This window comes from Melanotaenia boesemani, chromosome 1 (genome assembly GCF_017639745.1).
Source record: "Melanotaenia boesemani isolate fMelBoe1 chromosome 1, fMelBoe1.pri, whole genome shotgun sequence".
NCBI classification, from domain to species: domain Eukaryota; kingdom Metazoa; phylum Chordata; class Actinopteri; order Atheriniformes; family Melanotaeniidae; genus Melanotaenia; species Melanotaenia boesemani.
In genome coordinates this window covers 18,001,849-18,023,429 of record NC_055682.1, presented here as the reverse complement: position 1 = coordinate 18,023,429, position 21,581 = coordinate 18,001,849, and the positions used below count along the sequence as shown (strand labels likewise).

The following is a 21,581-nucleotide window of genomic DNA, read 5'->3' as shown; positions in this document are numbered from 1 at the left end:
CTGTGGCTTTATATCAATATTCCCTCCAGCAAACAATAACTCAGAGCATTTCATGTCACAATGCCTTGCTTGCCGAGTCTAGACGGCATAGTTTAAGGTTGTAGTGGGATAAGCCTAATTCTCCTCTAATAAGACATATTTCAGAAAGAAAAGACGCTCTTCAAAAACAACATATACTTTCTTAAACGCTATAGAAGTATGCCATCTTTGTGCCATATAAATTCAAAAACTCTTCATTTTGCTGCTTCGTAACCAACATGAAGGTAAGTGTGACCTTTAAAGAAGCAACCATTTGGATTTTCTGCGATTTGCTGGATGAAGACAGGAGAAGTTGCCCTGCTATTCATCATGGAGGATCTTCCAGACAGACCCAATGAAGACACTGTGAGTTACATTTTTGGGAAAAAGGTAAAAAAAAAAAAAAAAAAAAAAAAAAAAAACCACAAAGGTGGTGGGAGGATATATTCAATCAATAGATTCTCAAATGTACTGCTGTCATGAATATCCAACAAAAGGCTTCTTGCTATGGCCACAAAACACATGTAAATATAAACAATATCGCAAGTAATGCTATTGTGATGCAGGAAAGAAAGCAGTTGGTCTGATCTTTAAACAAATTCCACCTTAAGATGGAGCTGGATTTTCTTTTGTTTTTTTAAAATCAAATTCAAGCACTAACAAATCCACTACATAGACGACAATGAATCAAACATACAGGGATTCTTATTAGATAAGGTATTTTGAGGCCTCTTTCCTCATGAGTAGGGCTTTCATGCTATTTTGAGGAAACTGTCATCTGCTAATTACACTTATATTAAAGTAGTGGGATCACCTCTTTTTTTTTATGAGCCAGGGTGTAGACCAAGTTTGCAGAGAGACAGTTGAAACTGTCCTCTGTGGCTGTACATTATTTATCTGAATATATTTTATAGTATTAAGTGAGATTTCTTTGAGCCAGAGTAGTAGATTAACATAATTACGGAAACAAACTAAGCTTTTGTCTCTAAAACAGATAAACTGCTGCTGCACTAGTGTTCAGCTGCATGGCGTATCTTGCTATACACCAATCAGAGATGTCACTGCAGGTATTTTTCATCAGCTGTCGAAGGCAAACTGTGTTTCATCACCAGCGGGGTGTGGTCAGAAATGAATCATGCTCCAAAGTTTCTGCCTACAGAGAGCAGTGCAGCAGCAGTCTTTTGCTGATTTATGTACCATGAAGTCTGATGTAGTGTTGCAGCAAATCAGTGGAGGGCAGTAGAGACTACTCTTCTCAGAAAGTCTCCTGGCTCAGCCCCTGTTGACACAGGACATTCCTTCCAACTTCCCGTAGAGGTTGTTAGGGTCAAGACCTTTGAATCCATCCACTTTATCAGTTCGACTAAAGCTGGAAAATTTGACTATCAGACCATTCTGTCGTATATTAGGCAAGTTGGATGGAGCTGTTGCATCGATATTTCTCTATCTTGAAGATGACTCTAAAGCCTCTAAATATTTATTTTCAGTAGAAAGATATCAAACACATTTTTAGAGTAAATCCTGACTTAGAACTGATTCAATCTAGAGTTGGAAAAAAACTTGAAAGACAATATCAAAGGATTAAATGTAAGAGAGTTTAATAAAAGGAAAGAGGAAATAACTGCTCACTGCACTGAGCCATGAGTTTGAATTGCCACACGTAAATAATGTATTTCAGTATATTATAATTAATATTTTGAAATTAGTTTAGTTATAACGTTAGTTAGTAATAACGAAAACTCTAAATATAACTATATATATATATATATATATATATATATATATACAGCTGTCAACTTTACGAGGTGTACCTGAACGCACCATGACACTGGCAGCTAGCCTAGCCGGGCTAACTTAGCTAATCTGATTTATCGTCTCAGTTAAGCGCACCGAACGTTAGTCAGGATTACCACATTTAGTTCTCTGTATATTTCTTGTAGGGGGAAATCTATCTAAGCTCGAATAGACTTTCATTTAGAAAATGGCATCACTTGGGGAGCCTGTGCGACTGGAAAGAGGTAATGTTAATTAGCTAGCTAGCTTTATTTGTTGTGATAAGAGAGATACATTAACTTAGCTTTGTATTCCTTGCATAAAACGGGAGATTCTTTTTTACTACACACTTTTATAGTTTGAATAACCTAGTGTTGATGTTTTCTCGCAGATCGTCAATGACTGGTTGCGTATATATGTAGCACAAAGCTTAAAAAGCCATAGCTTTCATGACTTAACTGTTTAATTCGCGCACTAGCTAACTAGCTGATATAGATGAGTAGTTATTTGCCAGTCCGGCTGGTTTGTTAATGCAACTTATTTGTAAATATGAGGTATCACAGTGATCACTTATCCTTCGTTACTATTTGCATCAGTGAAATGTGATTGTTTTGTTTTACAGATGGTTGTAACCTTAATGTTGTATCTGAATAAATTAGCCTCGGCACAAAAAAACCAAAACAAAAATCCTCTAATTTGCCTGCCAGACTTGTACTGTCACCCTTACCCCACTCACACACGAATACACGAAAGAAAATGCGCTTCGTGTGAAACCACCGCTTTGATTTCTAATATTCTGAAGGATGAAGACGATGGAGGCTGTTGCTAATTACGTAATATCAAACATGGCTACAGTAGCAGCTAGCAGAGGCTTGCTGATTAGCTGACAAAAATAATATAAGGATGAAAATTAAAGCAAAATACAGTACATGTTTGACCCATCCCATCACGTGCATGTATAACTGTATAAGAAATTAGGGATTGGACTTGTTGGATGTTTTGGTGTATATTTTAGCTTGATGCTTATCTTTCTAAGGGACAGTAGAAATCGCTCTGTTTGCTTAGCTGGTTTACATTTAAATTAATGTCTTCCATCGGCCATTACAAATAAAGAAAAAGACATTTTTCTTTTTTAAATTACAATTAAAGTGGATTAAAAACTTACTGTCTTACAAAACATACTGGTATTAGTCATCTGCAAGATGCTATATTATTTTCATTGCCAGCAGCAGTTAAGCAACTTTGTTTAAAATGGAAGTTGAGTGACTTTAAAATGTGTTGTTTCAGAAAACATCAACACATTTAACGATTCCCAGACATAAACCTTTAAACTTGCAACAGAGATTCAAACTAGTTTAATTAGTATTTGCCGTTCTGGATGTTATGTTTCCATAGTGAATTGGAAAGCTAACTTCAGTACTTGGGTGGTTCATAATTATGTTACTTTGGACAAGAGCTTGTCACAAAAACCAAGCTATTTATTAGAATACTTTATAAAGCTTATTTATAATTCCCTCAGATATTTCTATACTCATTTCAATGATTTGTAAACACATATAGATTCCTTCATTTTTGTTTTTTGTTATTTTTTTGTTGTTTTTGTTTTTTTTTTGTGTTGAGACTGAAAATGACAAGTGGTGTAATGAAGATGTGAATGTAAAACATTAATGGTGTTCTCTATGTTTCTCTTATTAGATATTAACCGTGCAATTGAACTGCTTGATAAGCTGCAGAGGACAGGAGAAGTGCCTCCTCAGAAGCTGCAGGCTCTGCAGAGAGTCTTACAGAGTGAATTCTGTAATGCTGTCAGAGAAGTGAGACTCCTTATTTAAACCCTCTGAGGTTTCTTTTCTATTCTGGTGTCCCACCTTGTTTGGTTTGTTTATTTTTGTCTTGTCAATGTCCCTTAAGGTTTATGAACATGTTTATGAAACAGTGGACATCAACAGCAGTCCTGAAGTGAGGGCCAATGCCACAGCTAAGGTAGGTCCGACTAACTAACTTAAATGGTATCAAGGCCTGCAGTGTGAACATAAACTTACTCTCTTATACAATTCAAGTTGAGCTGGCTTTTTCAAGATAAACTTCAGAGATTCATTTCTTAAGGTCATGCTACTTGAACAGTACATTTTTTTTGTAGCAAACGCAGTATAGACTAGACCTAAATGGAAAAAAAAAACTAAATTAAAGACTAAATGAAACATCTTGCTTCTCTGTAGGCTACAGTGGCTGCTTTTGCAGCAAGTGAAGGACACTCACATCCACGCGTTGTGGAGCTGCCTAAGACGGAAGAGGGACTGGGCTTCAATATAATGGGTGGAAAGGAACAAAACTCACCTATTTACATCTCACGGATCATCCCTGGAGGCATCGCTGACCGACATGGAGGCCTGAAAAGAGGCGACCAGCTTCTCTCTGTTAACGGGGTGGTACGTTCAGTTCAGTGAATCATGACTTAGTCCAGGATGGTAAATTTAGTCTGAAATACACCCAAGTTTGATGGTATGTACCCATTTTTTGCAGACAGTACATGCATGTTTATATACAGCTGCATGCAGAGTACCCAGAACAACCGAATTATGATAATTTCCTCTTATTTCTTTTGTTTATTTTTTTAATGGCATATACATAGGTTTGTGTTTATGATTCTATGATAATCAATGAAAGCTCAGGAAAAAAAAGTGGAAGTTAGCATCTACTGCTCAGTAGACATCAAAATCAATCTACAAGTGAGGCCATTTGCCATTTGTAACATAAGCCAACAATAATGTCTCTAGTAGAGGTCCTGCAGAGGGAAATAGCAAAGCAAGGAGGTGCATGAAACAGACTCAAATGCACTTTCCCATCAGAATAAAATGGATTTGCTGTGTGCCAGGTGGGGAAGATTGTAGAAGGTGCCTATATGTTCACTTCGACTCGAACTTGGCTTGACCAGATCATCCCAGATACTGTTATTATTCTATTCTATTCTACAGTCATTTAGCAGACGCTGTTATCCAAAGTGACTTACATTTGAGAGTAAGAACAACACAAGCACGAATTCAAACAAGATGGGACGTCATAATGGCAGTGTATATAATTTTTTTTTTTTTTTTTTTTAAAAGAATATTTTTTTCTATTTATTCTATTACCTTCAAGAGCTTTTGTTAGGATTTCTCACTTGGGCATGAACAGGCTGTTGTGAGATCTGTATCCACATCAACAATAAGTAGTGTAAAAACATCAAAAACCATGGCAATGGCTTTATTTTAGAAATGAAGATGCTGGGGAATCTGTGCAGAACTCAGATTTTACAGGAAACTTCAGAAATGCTGAAACTTTTGATAAATACTTTCTGTCAACCTTTGGCTCAGCAGTGTTACTGATGTGAACAACTACTGAAGGAAATGCTGTGGGTTAGTGCATAAAAACTATTGACACCCTAAAAGTCACTTTGTAATGTCTCGAAACAAAACAGTTTTTTTTTTTTTTTGTTTTTCCCCAGAGTGTGGAAGGTGAGCACCATGAGAAAGCTGTGGAGCTCCTCAAAGCTGCTCAGGGCACAGTGAAGCTGGTAGTAAGGTACACCCCCAAAGTCCTCGAGGAAATGGAGTCACGCTTTGAGAAAATGAGGTCAGCGAAGCGCCGGCAACAGAACAGCTATCCCCAGTAGGATTTTTTTTTTTTTCTTTCTTTTTTTTTCCATGTTGATGCCCAGCTCCCATGTCCCTTCTCCTCTCTAGCCTTCTCTGGCCATCTGTTCTGGTCTCTTTCTTATCTCCTTGCACAAAAAAAAAAAAAAAAAAATTTTAGTTGTGGTTCCTACTCTAACATATTGTATATTGTGCTTCTAACCTCCTCTGTAGCATTTTTAATATTTGCCATCGTTACTGTACCAGACACTAAACTCTAGATGAACACTAGAATGATCATGATTGTCAGCGAGTCACACATTGTGCTTTACTTTTGAGTTGACTATTTGAATGCAACTTTGAGTACTTTTGAGACTTAAATGTATGACTCCTTTGACAAGAACGGTAGTGTTTTTAATTGTTTTATCACAGCCACTACCAAGTGCCTCAGGGCAAACACACTGATCTTATGTACTGTGTCAACTAACCTTGTTTTCTTTTAATGGTTTAAGGTCTAGTACTGATGATTAAATGCTTGTGACAAGAACTATTCATACTTTGCATATGTCCGTCAAAAAGTTCTTTTGATTTGTTATAAATGCATGGTAGTGAAATATAAAACCATTTAATTGTGCAAACTTTAAAAAAATGCTGTTTTATTGAATTTTTTTTTCTTTTTTTTGCCTCTCAAAAAGCATGTCCAGAAAAAGGAGGCTTTCGAGGAGTCGATGACAGTTTATATGAATTAGTAACAGACTAGATGTTCAGTTACAAGTGTAACGTCTGTAAACTAACTTAAAAAATTATGCTAATTTTTAGGTTCTTCTCTGGGTTTAGCTTTTGTGTTTTCCAAAATCATGCAGTGCTATAAAAAGCCCAACAGTGAGTGTAAGTGATGTAATGGGGTCTCAGCAACTCAAGAATTAAATCAGTGCCACCAGAGAGACTCAGATCTTTAGAGTAAGGATCTCATTTAAATTAGCTGAAATACAGTTTGTTTTTTTATTCTTTTTTTTTTAATTGGGCAGTTTATATCATCATCAACAACTTGACTAAGTTTTTATGAAGTTTTTGTTTTTCTAAAATCAATGCAGGCTTAAGAAAACAAATCCATTACACTTACGCTTTAGTTAAATTTCTGTCAGGAATTTGCACCTTAACCAGGTGCTTTTGTTAGCCATCTATGAACAAGTCTGGTTGGATATTTCACCGCTCTTTTTGGCAGAATTGGTAGAGTTCAGTAAAACTTGTTGGTCTCCTGAGATGGACCTAACCTTTAAGCACAGCCCACATATTGTCCACAGGGTTGAGAGAATTGCTTTGGTAATTTCCAGATGCTAATGTTATGCTGCGTTGTCTAATATCAAGGGATAGACACCATTTGATGTGTGTTTGGCTCCATATTTCTGTCTGAAAACCAGACCGTGTTTTAGTTTTAGCTGTGTAGGTGATGGTATGAGTTTAAAGCTGAAGAATTCTAAACTAAACCTTTTTCTTTTTGGTGCTGTTGGTGCAAAAACACCCCCAGAGAATAATGCTGCCACAACTATATTTGGCAATTAGTGTAGTGTGCTGATTCTCTAAATGTACCTGTCGTCGTGGACGGACAACTCCATTTTCATCTGACCCTGACACTTGTTGAGAGTCAGCTACAAACCTTAGTCAAGCTTGAAGGGGTTATTTGGGGGTGAAGACTTCTTCATGGATAGTTGTCTCTCAATTTATTTGATGTAACTTAGAGATGGTTTGACATTTTGGGTCTCCCTGACCTTGGCAGACTGGTCACACCTCCCAATAACTTGTATGCACATAATGTTCTTTTGGTCTTAAGATGTTGGGATCTGCAGACTTTTGTTGACGAGGAAAAGAATGAAACAACATCTTGAGGCTAAAACAGAAGCTTTCAGCTCCAATCCATCACTATCATTAACAGGAAGTTAAAAGGCTTTACTAAGTTAACATTGAGACACTTTGATGATCTGAAAACTACAAAATGGATAATTTAGGTGGGTTTCTGAGCATTTTTGACCCTGACCTGAATTCATAAAAACCTAAAGGACATTGAATCACTGCATGTAAACTTCCATCTGACGGTGTAAAGTACAATGCTTTGAAAATTCAGTCATTAACAATTAAGTTAAATCTGGTAATATTAGAGCCATGATTATGTCAAAAAAAGTAAATAGGCCACAGTATTGCCCAAAGTCAACTTTAATCACTCTCAAAAAGAACGAATTTACAGATATTACTACGAATACTGTGTTAAGCTTCTACATACTGATACCGAATTTACCGAGTAGAGTTTATGGAGTTATGCTGTAAATCCTTTGCGTTGTTTCATTTATGTGTATTTTTTACATATTTTTTTCAACACAAATGTCTGAAAACATTCACTTCATTTGTTTTTTTAATCATCTTGAAGATCAGTTATATTGTAAAGGACTTGGATTAAAGACAAGACTACACAGGTGCTAGCATAAGATGTTTATAAATTTAAATATTCATTTATTTCTAAAATGATTAATTAAAGCATACATAAATAATTTTGAGCAATAATTTAAATCTCCTGATCTGTACCATCGCTATTTCCCCTCTTCATGATTAACAAATGTCATTACACCATTAAAATCCTAATTTTAGTCAAACACGTGGTACTTGTATGTAATTTACAAATAACCGATCATGTTAAAATGGTGGTATTTTCTTCTTGACTACTGCCAAACAGCCACGTCTGCTCTTGTGTCTGTTTCTGAGCAGAATAATCTCAAAACGCTTACAATAATTTCCACTATGGTGAACACACACTTTTATATCCCTACACATGATGCATGTTTGGATAACATATTAGTCCTCATATGATAAGAAAATGTCTTATGTTGTCAGTTATTAGTCTTAGATAAACTTTCCCCTATTGAGAAGCTTAAATCCAGCTCTTGGACATGCATCAGACAAGTCTGCTAGTCTTTACTTTTAAATCATCTACATAAATGAGCATTTAGAGACTTTTCATGCTCGTCCAGTGAAGAGAAATGTTTTAATTATTAAACATGTTTTTTAGAAACCTTTCCAGTGTTTGACTATATTAAACTATCTCTTAAATAAATTTATTAATGGAAATTTAGTCACAATTTTGTCTTTATTTATTTTCTGCGGTTAGGTTAAGTTATGTGCGTTTCATGTTATAAACAATGTATAGGCCGATAAAGCCATACTATAGTCTGGTCTCAGGATCATTTTGCATCATTGAGGTACTAAGCAGATAATAATAATAATGCAGATAACTGTTATTAATGTAAATTAAATAGAAATGAGATGGTGGATAAAGTAACTTTATAATTATGGTTTCTATTCGTGTCCTCTGATCTTGGTGCTTTCTTCAGAAATGAATCCTTTTGAATGAAAAAAGTACTTTTAAGTTTTGTCACAGCATCATAACAAATGATTAAACTATTAAATGTGCCACTAAATCTTTGGTATATTCTTAATTTTTATTAAATTTTCATGTAGTGCTGTAATAGACATGACATTAAGCCTACTTGCATAGTTTGGAACCCAAGGAATCTTAAATTTGGCACAGTTTGGTGTTTTTTTAATCATATACACCAGAGCTGTATTGGGGAATATATGGAAGTGTATTTATTTGCTTTCAGCAATCTACATTAAAATGTGTCACTAAGTAGTACGTCCGTATGCCTGTCACAGCTTTGGGTACATCGGTCAAAAATAATGTCATAGCAAAGTTAAAGCGGGGTATCAGACATCAATCTGTAACAACCGGACTTTTAAAATGTTTAAAATCTATTAAATTTTGAACAAAGCTTATGAAATTAAAGCTCTTTTAACCACCCTACAAAACCCTGATAATGATGAGAAGCAGCTCATAACAACTGAGTGACATTAAGGTCACTTAAAGCATTTCAACATGACCACTGTATTCTAATAAAATCTGTTTTGTTTTTGTTTTTTTTTTATAAAGGCAGCATCATCTGACAAAATCACCTTTCAGGTAACTCAGCGTCTGTGTGGTTAATTTGGCTGCAGTTAGATGCATGATGATCTACAGAGAAAATCAAAAGCTTTTTACTCAGTCCACAGCATCACAGCATCGAGCACCCCTGTGTATGTTTACTCTAATGCTATTATAATATTCCCCCAATAACTGGAAGTGAAGTGTCTGCTCACCGAAGTAAAGTGAGAAGTTTTTGTCGGTGGACTATTCACCTCAGAGTCTGTTGACACTTTGAATGTCAGGTTCACCAGCAGGATTGTCTTCATCCAAGTCTGTGGAAAGTTTTATCTGTTACTGAATTACCTGTGACTTAAAATACTGCAAAAAAAAAAAAAAAAGATGAGTACATGGCCCAGTTCTGTTTATTACACATGCTATTATCAATGTGTATCCTAAGGAAAAATTGTTGAATGGTGGAATGGAATGTAAAATGAAACACAATGCAAATTGATAATCTATGCAAAGTCTTTTACAAACTTTGGAATTGATCCGTATAGGTGCAAATACTTTCATTTACAGAATCTTATTGAAAATGACTATATTAATCCTGGATGAACAACATTTTTTTGGGACTGCTGCACTTGGACAGATGTAGGTCACATGACATTTGCAAAGCTTTTTACCATAACATGTTCATACTGATAACAAGGAGGTAACTTTTTAATCTAATAATAGTGAGGATGATTGTAAAAGAACAGGAAGCAACACTTTGCATTGAAACTCTCTACAGAGCATTGATAATATAATCAACTATTAAAGTATTTGTCTTTTTATCCTGTAATCAAATAATTTGGCTGAAAAGTGAAATAATTGTGCAAACTTAAAAATATTTTACATTAATTGACACTTAAATATTCTCATATTTCAGAACAAGTATATTTAATTGTTTTTTTTTGTTTGTTTTTTTGTTATTTTTGACTCATATGAGTCAAAATGCTGATCCAAATTTTTGTGATTAGTACAGTAAGAGACCAATCCATAGGCTACATGGAGGCAGAGAGTGGTGTACAAAAAGTCTTAAAATAATGTATAATATGTTAAACAGTAGCTTGCTCAGTTTCACTCCCCACAAACAAAATTGTATAGTAAAACAGTAAGAAGATGTAATAAAATATTGCAGTTGCCACTCAATGTCACTGCAGTGTAACACCCTTCAACTTTTTAGCCGCTTTCCTTGTCTATGAATCAGAATAGTCGACAGAATAATTTTTATAATGTTTTCTTTTGATATTTTTCTCAATTTTTATAAGTGATTTTCCTACAAAAGAGATACCAGGAATGGTTGGTACTTCCATTTTGACTGTGTACCAGATACGTTTCAGCTCAGCCTGTCTGGAAAGCAGCGATGACGCAGGACGCATCAACTGTCCGAGATCAGTTCTGCTTCTCTGAGCTCTGAAATGATTGTTCTTTTCTTTATAGGACCAATACCAAACTTGGAACATTTGTTACATTTTTATAATATTTTGAGATGTTTCAGTCAGTGATTATTTAATATTAATGCCTGTAGCTGATGTGATGTTATTTTCTGTTGCCTGATTTGTTATCTAAATTACTGTATTTGTTGATGTAGAATGTAAAATGCTGTGATGTAGAATATAACAATAGTTGGACTAGAAGCTCAATAAATCGTGCTTACATTTACGAATTTGAAACACCTTGTTGGAACATCTTTTAAACTAAATTGCTTTTCTTATTTCTAAGTAGACAACTGGGATCTCACTTCATTATCAGAAGATAAGCCTTTGTCTCTTATTCTGAAACATCAGCATCAAACTATGCACATTATACACAATACAGTCGATTTCTGTCGACAGGTCGACCAGTGATCTTTTGCACCTCAGTGTTCCTCTTTCAACACATGTCCTTTACTGTAAGAAAAGGAGAAAACACACAAAAAAGCTTTCTCGCTCTTCCTTTATTAGATTCATAAGTCATTTTCATAGCAGCCATTTTAACTTAAATAAATGGGAAAGAGCAGTTGTTGCCAGTAATACTGGTTCAATTCAAATGATCCCAGTGGTAGGTGTGGTTAATGTCATGGAAGACACCTGTACAGGTGCCTCTAAATAAATAAGAATATTAGCAAAAAGTTTATTTTTTGCAGTGAGTCAATCCAAAAAGTGAAGTGCAGCATTATCACACAGATATTCCAGTTGTTTATTACTTTTCATGTTGATGAATATAACTTACAGCTAATTAAAAGTTTAGTATGCCAGAAAATTAGAATCTTAAGACAAATTAAATTTTTTTCTCTCTCTTTTGGTGATTTTTTAATCAACTGAGATGCATCTGACTAGCTGATCCATCCATTCATCCACTTTCTATAACCATTTATTCCAATGCCTGGAGCCCATCGCACCAGCCTGATGAGCAGATATGTGGGCAAAAAAGAAAAAACAAATGTCAAATTCCCTACAACCAATTTTATTTTATTTAACCTTTAACCAGGAAAAGAAATCCCATTGAAATTAAAAACCTCTTTGACAAGGAAGTCCTGGTCCAAGAAGGCAGCAGCCAGTACAAAAACACAGTTACATAAGGTATCCAGTTAAAACACACAAAAGACAATTAAAAAGAGGGAAATTACTTTTACAAGCGTTTTATGAAAACAAGCGCATGTTGTGGAGTCAGGAGTCAAAGGTTGCAAATCTGTCCCGTAGTATATAATATTTATTCTTTATCAGACAAATGAGTTGGATTTTATCCTTGTTCAGGCAGTACTTTAACAAACAGACTCAAAATTTGGGTAAACCTGCTGCTTTCTTCCTTGAAGTCATCCTAAGGTTTTCACACTATAAGTATACTTTAAAAAGTTGCTCTATCCAGGCAATCTACATGCACTGAACGTCTGAGGGGAACTCTTAACGGGAGCTCAGGGGCAGATCAAGGCTATTTGCCTGGAACCAAGCAGTGCATGTGACAGAGATTTATTAGAGCTGGTTGTTCACACTACAGCTTGAGATCTCTGCGCATCTGCTGGTTTCTCATGACGTTGATGCCATCCGTTGCAGACTCGCAGTGTGTGGATGGTTTGCTTCGTCTTTTCTGGCAGCCAAAATCAATCACAGCAAACTCAGCAACAGCAGCAGCAGAGGCTGAGGAAGGAGCAGGAGGGCAAACTGGACCGGGAGCCAAATCGACAGCAGTAGCTACAAACAAGGAAGAAGAAATTAGTTTAGATTAATATACATTATAACTCATATAGGTATGATTTGGGGAAGAATATTTAGAGAGTTTTCAGAGAAATGACTGACCAATGTGACTATCTGAGCCAGACAAGAAAATGCTGGAACTGCTGAGAGGTGAGTAAGCTACTGTAGTGTCACAAAAGCACCAAGTTTATATGGAAAAAAGTTGTTAAGGGATTTTTTCTGTTCAGTCTGGGATAACTAGCATGTCACACTGACCCAATGATGAGGTATGACCTGTTAAAGAATAGAAATACTGAGAGTAAATATGGAAGGGTCTCCAAAAAAGTTGCCTGTCATCTGTATTGGATCATTTTTATTTTATTTATTTTTTTAATAACCACTTTTTACTTATAAACACTTTAGGAATACAAACATCCAAACTCGTTATACAATTGTATTTGTAGCTAATATAAAAAGCATATAACAATAACAATTTCAACTTGAAATCATTTCAGCTCTGACCTGTAAGAAGAAACTGCAAAGGAATTTAAAAGATATTGCAGAGTAATGATTTTCTAAACAATTTTCATCAAGCAGGATGTAGAATTCTGTATTTTTTATTAACAAATTATGTTCTGCCACCATGTAAACCGTTTTGTCTTGAAAAGGGACAAAAGCCCCTTTAGAGCTCTTCATCTTACTGGCATGTGTTTGCACTGTGATGCAAACATATTCCTGTACAGCAGGTGTCGCTATGGTTTTCAAATAACTTTTTATACTTCACGAAGAAGAATAGGTTTCTTCCGCTTCCATCCAATGACGTAACTTCCTTTCTGTCGGTGCCAACCTCGAAGTGAACACGCGTTCGCCTGTCTTAGCTCAAGTGAGTTTTAATTAACGAAATTAAAACCGTAACAAGCAGGGAAATAATCACACCAATCAAAGAAAAAAGTAAACGCCCAACATTGTCCACCCAAATTTTTAAAGAGCAGCATTTTGGTGGTATATATGCCTTTTACTGTTAGCTTAGCCGTGGCTCTGTTAGCTGATGGTAGGGTGTGCGAAAAAAGCGAGGCTCATGGGTGCTATTCCGCAAAGTATTTCTTCTATAGTCATTTTCCAACTATTTGTTTGATTGGATAGAAACGTACCGAATGTTGTATAGCAGGGTTGCCCAAATCCGGTCCTCGAGATCTACTGTTCTGCAACTTTTATATGTAGCCCTTTTCCAATACACCTTACTCAAATGGCTGTAATCCCTTATCCACATGGCATTCAGTTTTGCAGCGGCCTGGCCACGAGCCATTAATTTGATTCATGTGTGTTGGGGAAGGGACGTGTCTAGAGGTTTGAGGGTGGTAGATTTCAAGTTCCAGACTTGGACATCCCAGCTCCATGGGATGCTATTCTCCTAAATGATGCTCAGCTTTGGATGCTAGGTCATCCTTACTTGTAGGAGATTTGCACAGAGTTGTCTCAATTATTTTTTTGGGGTCAAGTGTTATAATGCAAGAAACTCATTCAGCACCTCTTGCTGGGGTTATAAAATATATGTCTGCACATTATACTACTTGAACAACTGGCATTTAATAACGAGTTATGGATTTGGAGATATGGCATACTTGAAACTTTTCCCCTCTTTTTACAACGGTATACTTATAATTGATCATTCCTAACTTTTTCATAATTTATACCCTATCATACATTATGGTCTAGGATTTCTAACGGCTTGAAAAGGCTTATCCTCTGTGGGGGGGAAAACAAACATGTTGGTTGCTTTTGTTAGGGGTAACCAGAAAAGTTGAGAACAGGCTAAAATACATTTTAAGCTATTTTTGTGTTTTTACATTCATATAAATGTTACCCGTGCACTTGTTCACTCTTTCCCGGTATAAATGTTTTAGAATGCGTTACGTTGCTGCTTACCTCCTCGCTGCCCTGGGTGGCAATGCAAACCCTGAGGCCAAGGACATCAAGAAGATCCTGGAGAGCGTTGGGATTGAGTCCGATGCTGGGCGCTTGGAAAAGGTATGGAGATGAGTGCTCATTTTTCTGTTCCTCATATTCTGACCCCACTTATGATTGGATCTGGGTGGAGCCTTTTGCGATGTCCATGTATTTTATTTATTTGTTTATTTTTGTACAGGTCATCTCTGAGCTCAAAGGCAAGAATGTAGAAGAAGTGATTGCCAGCGGTGAGTCTGTTTTTGTTGTGTGGGTGTTTGTCCATGGGTTAGGTGTGGTGGTCTTTTTTTTTTAAGATTTGATTTGGCTAAAGTCTTATAGTTTAATGTCTTTGGATTTAAACTGGTTAATATTTTTTCTCAATTTATTTTTTCCCTTGATTCATGCAACTTAATTTTACTGAACAGCCTGACTTTTCTGTCTGGATCTTTTTTCCTACATGCATTTACTTTTGTGCTGCAGCTTCATCCTTTACTCCAAACCATGCATGTTTTTAGAGCTTATTCTAAATTGACTGTAGGTGTGATGGTTAAGACTAAATACATTTCAGTACTAGAACATGAACATTTTGGGAACATTTGCTCATCAGTCCTCTGACTTACCTACTTGCTATGTCAAAGTATCCTTGGCCAAAATACTCAACCTTACATTGCCCTCAATAAGTTGTATTAAGTATTTTTGACCTATCTTGTTACTTTGCTATCATGCGTTCCATTTGCTTTAATGTCTGCCAACATGTCTTCTCAGGTTATGGTAAGCTGGCCAGTATGCCAGCAGGTGGCGCCGTAGCTGTTGCCAGCTCTGCAGCTGCTGGCTCAGGCGGAGCTGCGGCTCCTGCTGCAGGTGAGCATTTTAGCTTAGCGCCTTGTTTTTCACCATCGTTGACATTTGGCACAGTGCCTGTCCCTGTGTGTGATATGTTATTAAGATGGCATGCTCCAAATTAGTTAATTCCTCATAGAATTTAAGGACTCAGATGGACATGTTTTTAACCTCTCAATACCTGGTGGGTACAAGTTAATATATGCCATGTATTTTATGCTAGGATTTTTAAGAGGGTAATGTAGAAATTTCATAATTTGCAAATTTCTAAGGGTTACCTCAGGTTATATAAAGCAAAGAGCTTAAATAATTGTAAGTTAATATGCAGAAAATGACCTCGTGCTTGTTCTACAGCTGCTGAGGAGAAGAAGGAAGAGAAGAAAGAAGAGTCTGAAGAGTCTGACGACGACATGGGATTCGGCCTTTTTGACTAAACTTTTTCAGATGCTGAATAAAGTTTGTAAAAAAAAAAAACAAACCCCAAAGAAATTTTGTGTGTTTCAAAATTTGTATAGATCCATGACATATTGAGGGCCTCAATTTTAAAGCCTTTGTGAAAGCTCAAGTCATTTGAACGCACACAGTATATATGATCTTGATTATAGACTTCACCTTGGCTTTCGGTAGAACAGGATTTTCAACTTGTAATCAGTAGACGCTGATCACTACATCACACACCTGCAGCACCAACACCTGTATTTACAGCTTGTCTACATCTAACCATTTAAATGTGCAAAGTCACGCTGATTCAGAACAATGGATTAAAACGGGGGGGAAATGATCAAATTGTAGCATGTCTTTATCCTAAAAGATTAATGAATAGGACATTAAATAAAAACAGTGAAAACGCCATTAGAAAGTCAGTTCCAAAAGTATATACTATGTATACATTTTATGGTTTTAGATGGAATATTTTTTCACTACAAAGAAGTTATGAAATGTGTAAAATATTATTACAATTAAATACTTAGTAGTTTGAGACAAATTCTGATAATGTTGCAGAACATCTTATGATCAACAGGAAGTTTTAATGCTGCAAGCAGCATTTTTACAGTAAGTTGTAACCAGGTCAGTGTGTATCATATTTCACAATGTCGGCAGAAATTGGTTGTGTGATTTACTGTGAAGCTGTAGTAAATAATTGATTTTTTGGGTGTTGACCCTTGAGCCCAGTGTAATATAATTATATGGAATGATTGGTTTTGTTGCCCCCCCCTCCCCCTTTTCTTTTTCCACAAACAAACAGTTCCAGTAGGTATTTGTGGGTTTCCTTCACATCTTTTTACTTCAGGTCCATGTGCTGCTTTTACTGCCATAGCAACAACAGACCTTTTACCTGAGTGCTGAAACCATTGATGACTGAAGATGGTAAGCTAACACCCAGTTCAGTACTGATGGATGAATGAACTTCCAAAAGGCTGTTTGTAGTGGAATTACAGTGAAAACACTTAGTACATGTTAACTTGTCAAAACTATGTTCAATATAGTGGGAGTATGAGTACAGCTAATAGATGGCTAATAGATGGCACTAAAGGTGACATATTCACACGGAAAGACTTAATTACTTCATTTAATCACTACAAATCAAATTGTTGAACATGTTGCTTCTGGTAGGCTGCATTTGTCTAGTTGGTAATCTGAATTTATGCCAATAGAATAATTGTTTAACTACTGAACTTTTATCAAGATAACGCAGTATATTTCTTAAAGCCAATTAGTCACCTTCTGGAGCATGACCATATCGCTGTTACTTAATTCCAGATTTTAGGAATTTGCCAATGTCACTGTTGAACAACCACAGACCTGAGTCATCACATGTGCTCAAGCTGAGTCAACAGGCTTGTCTTCTGTGAAATTTGAGTCCTCATTGGCTCTGACATAATGTATGGGTCTTTTCTTTTGAGGTTATATACCCTATTTTGATCCTTTTCTCACCTTGAAATGTTTCTAATTATTCAACTACGTAAAATCCCTGCATTTATATGTGTCCCTAAAACATTACACGTTTCAGTTAATATATCAAAATTACCTCATAATGCTGACATTGTGTTGCATGTTATAATGTTGCACGTCTCAACATAGCAGTGCTTATTTAGTTACTAGGTTACAGTTACGCTCCGCCCACTTTGAGTAGTGACGTTACGGTTCGTACCAACTGCTCTTAAGTGTCGACGTTCAAGCAGAAACGCTTAGTTGATTGATTCTTTGGACAGCGGACGGTGAAGGTTACCTGCTTCAACAGTGCTTGAACGGCAACCTTTTAACTGTCTTTCAACATCACAAGACGGCAAGATTAACTTAGATTTCCACCGATAACGTCAATATATTTTAAACTCAATCAAGACATTAGCTAAGTGAGTTGTCCTAAACCACGCGTAGCTCAGAAGCTAACCGTTTGTTTGGCTAACAACGCAAACACTACGACAGCTGCGACTTCTTCAAAAGACCACCTGCCACTGAGATAAGGTAAGAATAAATCTTTGAGCTTTGCGTTTAACCACGTGTATGAATGTTTGCGTGTAGCTCATGGATTTGTGTCCGTTATGTAAACGGAGGCTTGTATTTGTCCTGATTCTGTTTTTCACCTTGCCGTCGCTGTTGTGGCCATGGCGCGCTTGGCGTTCGCCAACCTCTGCGCAGTTCTTTCTTTAGCATTAGCATGGCGAGCATAAACCTGACAGCAAATCCATAATGCTTCCCCAATTTTATGTTAATGTAGTTGCAAGCTTAATTATTTTAGGAACATTAGCTTTTTTTTGTAAATCGTTAGCTTTTAACTTCTGAGATTTATGGTTACATAACGTTACTTGCCATACAGCCCTGGCCACCTTTTGATGAAACAATGGTTTCAATTAGACTTGATATAGACAAGTTTTCGTTTAATTATAACAAAATTTGAAGGCATAGTAATTTGATAACAAAATTTAACCCTTCATGCTTGTTTTATGTGCTGAGTGATCCTGTTTAAATTTATTTTTTCCTCCAGAACCATGAGTTCCCAGATAAGACAAAACTTCCACCAAGACTGCGAGGCTGCAATCAACAGGCAGATCAACCTTGAGCTGTATGCCTCTTACGTCTACTTGTCAATGGTGAGTCAATTGGTGATTAGTGAATAAGTCTTAAAACAAAAAAACAGCAGCAGCATAGTGAGCAGACATGTGAAAAACTGTATGGAACAGGTGTTAACAAGACCTGGAAGTGGTGAGTGAAAAGGGAACAGTACACCAGTTTCAGGTTATGAAAAAAAGTTATTTTAATTTTGGTTATAAGTACTTTAGTGTGTCAGCTTTAAAGCACTAGGGAAGTTGGCATTCATTTTTAAAAACTGTAATTGTAGAATGAGGAAGGATTTTGGATGCCAGTTAAATGGCTGGTCCGGTTTTGTGTGCACGATTTATTTTCCGTGAAAGAGTGCTCTGTGTCTCTCTAACCAGCATAGACAATGTATCCACTCTGTTTTTCTCAATGTAAAGTGTTTGTCAGAAATTTACACGTTTCTGAGTTTTGACTTGTTCCTCTGGCCTGAGTTGTACAGCTTGTGGGCCTTCTTGCTGCACACTTCTGCCAACATGACTAGCTTCTTAAAAGTTGGGTTGAATTCATGGTTTATGCACACTGATACTTGTTTGTGTCAGCTGATGGATGTGTTAGTGTTAGAAAGGCCAACATAACCCCATTTTCTCTTTACAGGCTTATTACTTTGACCGGGATGACCAGGCATTGCACAACTTTGCCAAGTTCTTCCGTGGCCAGTCGCACGAGGAGCGTGAGCACGCAGAGAAGCTAATGAAACTGCAGAACCAGAGGGGGGGGAGGATCTTCCTACAAGATATCAGGGTATGAGTTTTCTAAAATCAGTAAAAATGAATGCGTTTTTTTTTTTTTTTTTTTTTTTTTTTTTATATATATATATCTTGCGGGAGTATCATAAAACCTGTATGGGTTGGGCTGTACAGATACAGAGGGTGTGAGTGGGATGTGCTGCTTATCTATCTTAAACACAACCCTCTTCGCTTTAGTAAAACGTTGAACTCAGACTCAGTTTAAGGGGATCTGACACCTTGTCTGAAACTTGATGCATCAAAAAACAGTTCTAACTTGTTTTGCTTGCAGAAGCCAGATAGGGATGAGTGGGGGAGTGGTATCGAGGCTCTCGAATGTGCCCTGCAACTTGAGAAGAGTGTGAACCAGTCACTGCTGGACTTGCACAAGCTCTGCTCTGATCACAATGACCCACATGTGAGTATTAAACTACTGTCTGATGGTTGCACATAATCAAATAACCATATCTGGGAACTATGAATCGTTTTGTACTTTTTGACATATTTAACGATTTGTTTGCAAATACAAATTCAGCGATTTTTTTTTTTTTTTTTTTTTTTTTCCCCCCCTTTTCGTTTTTGCTAGTTATGGAAGCATCTTTAGGATTCAATGTGGTCTTTTGGACATTTAGATTCTCAACTGATGAGTTTTAAGGCAAATGTTCTGTACAGCAGGCTGCTCACTAATTTAATATTTCCATTTTGCTTTCAGATGTGTGATTTCATTGAGACCCACTACCTTGACGAGCAGGTCAAGTCCATCAAAGAGCTGGCAGACTGGGTGACCAACCTGCGCCGGATGGGTGCTCCTCAGAACGGGATGGCCGAATACCTGTTCGACAAACACACTCTGGGCAAAGAAAGCAGCTAAATCCGTCCAGATCCTTCTTGCAAAAGCTTCCTTATTTGTGTATTTGTATCCTGCTTTGTTTTGACAATATCAAGTCTTGTGTATGATACTGGCTAGTCATCTAAGCTTTATGGTATTAATGTTATTTAGTATTTACTTCACATTACGCTTCTATAGATTCTTGTGAGTCGTTACATCTAAAACTCTTTCCGCTTCTCAGTTTTGCTCATGCCATCACCATATATTTGCTGTTTTATGCCAGGAATTGTTAATCAGACCAAATAAATCAAACCCTCTGGATTCTGACTTGATGTGTGGAGTTTTATTTTTTTCAGTTTTTAGATGTCCTGTGTTGGGAATTTTGAATATTGCTGTCATGTTTTACTTCGGTTACCAGAGAAAAATGGAACTAGATGAATGGATTTCTATAAGAAGTCCCACCAAAATATTCTGTGATGGATATAATAACAGTTTTCAGAGTTTTGTAACCTTTAGAGAATATACATTATAAGTCCATAATGAGCAGCTTACTACAGAACTAATAAGCATCTGTCCTACAGGCCTGTTTTGCTGGCTGTCCTTTACTTTAATAACGGTGTTTAAAGAAGCTCTGATTTACAGCTTGTACAGCTGAAATCTTGGCTAGGTTTAAATTGGCCATTTTACTTGTCCTGACAAAACATCTGAAATGTCAGAATAATAAATTTCTCGGTTTACTTTGCCATTTATTACCATTACTGTTGACCTGGGTGAAGTGTTTTGGTCAGCCATTTACAAATTTCTGAGTTGACTCACTGCTCCAGACTGAGCTGCCCAGTGTGTAGGCGGCCTCGTTGCAACAAAGTATTTATCATGAGGTTTGGTTATTCCCTGTTTAGTACCTTTGTCCTAAATTTCCCACATTGGGAGTGTCTCTGTTTGGAAGACATATTAAAGACTAAGCTTTAACTTCCTGGTTAATGTATTGAAATTTTGCATGGTACAGTACATTCATTCATGATGCAGCAGAGTGACCCCACAACATCAGGGTAACTTAAAACTCATTTAATGTCTAGTATGACATTTGTCTATAAAGGTAAATATGTACATTGCACTTTATAACTTTTTTTACTTTGGGTCCCTAGCAGTTTCGTCTGCTGTGAAAACAGATGTCTTTATACAACAGGCTTTAAACCAGTAAGATTAACATCTGGGAAAACTTGTCATTTAACGGTTCTCATACTTGAAACACTTTGCCAACAGGAATAAAATGTTCAGGCAAAACAAAGGCTAAAGCAACAATCTGAATGTTGGGATGCACCACAGTTTACATGTTATATAAAATATTTGTATGTCTGTTTTGTGTTATTGCTTCATCAGTTTCATAATTTAATCTCTTTACGCTGTAATATTGTGTAATAAGGCTTTCTGCTTGCTTTAGGATGTTTACCTTAAAAGCCTAAGGCATACCATGCCTGTCAATCAACCACTGCTAGAAGTCATATGTAAACTTTAAATAAATCACATTTTAAAGTTGAAACGGGGTGCTACAGCTTACATAATGAAGATCTAACAGCTCAGTTTGTGTGTCATCAA

General features: G+C 36.5%; 3 protein-coding genes across 3 annotated transcripts; all 3 read left to right on the top strand.

The window, feature by feature from the left end:
* The first annotated feature begins 1,834 nt into the window (after positions 1-1,834).
* On the top strand, positions 1,835-9,766 carry lin7c (lin-7 homolog C (C. elegans)). The gene is made up of 5 exons (XM_041983459.1): positions 1,835-2,036; positions 3,487-3,605; positions 3,703-3,774; positions 4,011-4,220; positions 5,276-9,766. The coding sequence occupies exons 1-5, from the start codon at positions 2,000-2,002 to the stop codon at positions 5,441-5,443; spliced, it is 606 nt and encodes a 201-aa protein (XP_041839393.1). The 5' UTR covers positions 1,835-1,999; the 3' UTR covers positions 5,444-9,766.
* A 3,581-nt stretch (positions 9,767-13,347) lies between these two features.
* Positions 13,348-15,806, top strand: LOC121638615 (60S acidic ribosomal protein P2-like). The gene is made up of 5 exons (XM_041983490.1): positions 13,348-13,428; positions 14,450-14,573; positions 14,692-14,740; positions 15,258-15,353; positions 15,687-15,806. Exons 2-5 carry the CDS (start codon positions 14,451-14,453, stop codon positions 15,764-15,766), a joined length of 348 nt encoding a protein of 115 aa, XP_041839424.1. The 5' UTR covers positions 13,348-13,428; position 14,450; the 3' UTR covers positions 15,767-15,806.
* Positions 15,807-17,508: 1,702 nt separating this feature from the next.
* Positions 17,509-20,312, top strand: LOC121638599 (ferritin, heavy subunit). The gene is made up of 5 exons (XM_041983471.1): positions 17,509-17,798; positions 18,319-18,424; positions 19,026-19,172; positions 19,449-19,574; positions 19,869-20,312. Exons 2-5 carry the CDS (start codon positions 18,323-18,325, stop codon positions 20,025-20,027), a joined length of 534 nt encoding a protein of 177 aa, XP_041839405.1. The 5' UTR covers positions 17,509-17,798; positions 18,319-18,322; the 3' UTR covers positions 20,028-20,312.
* Positions 20,313-21,581: the final 1,269 nt, after the last annotated feature.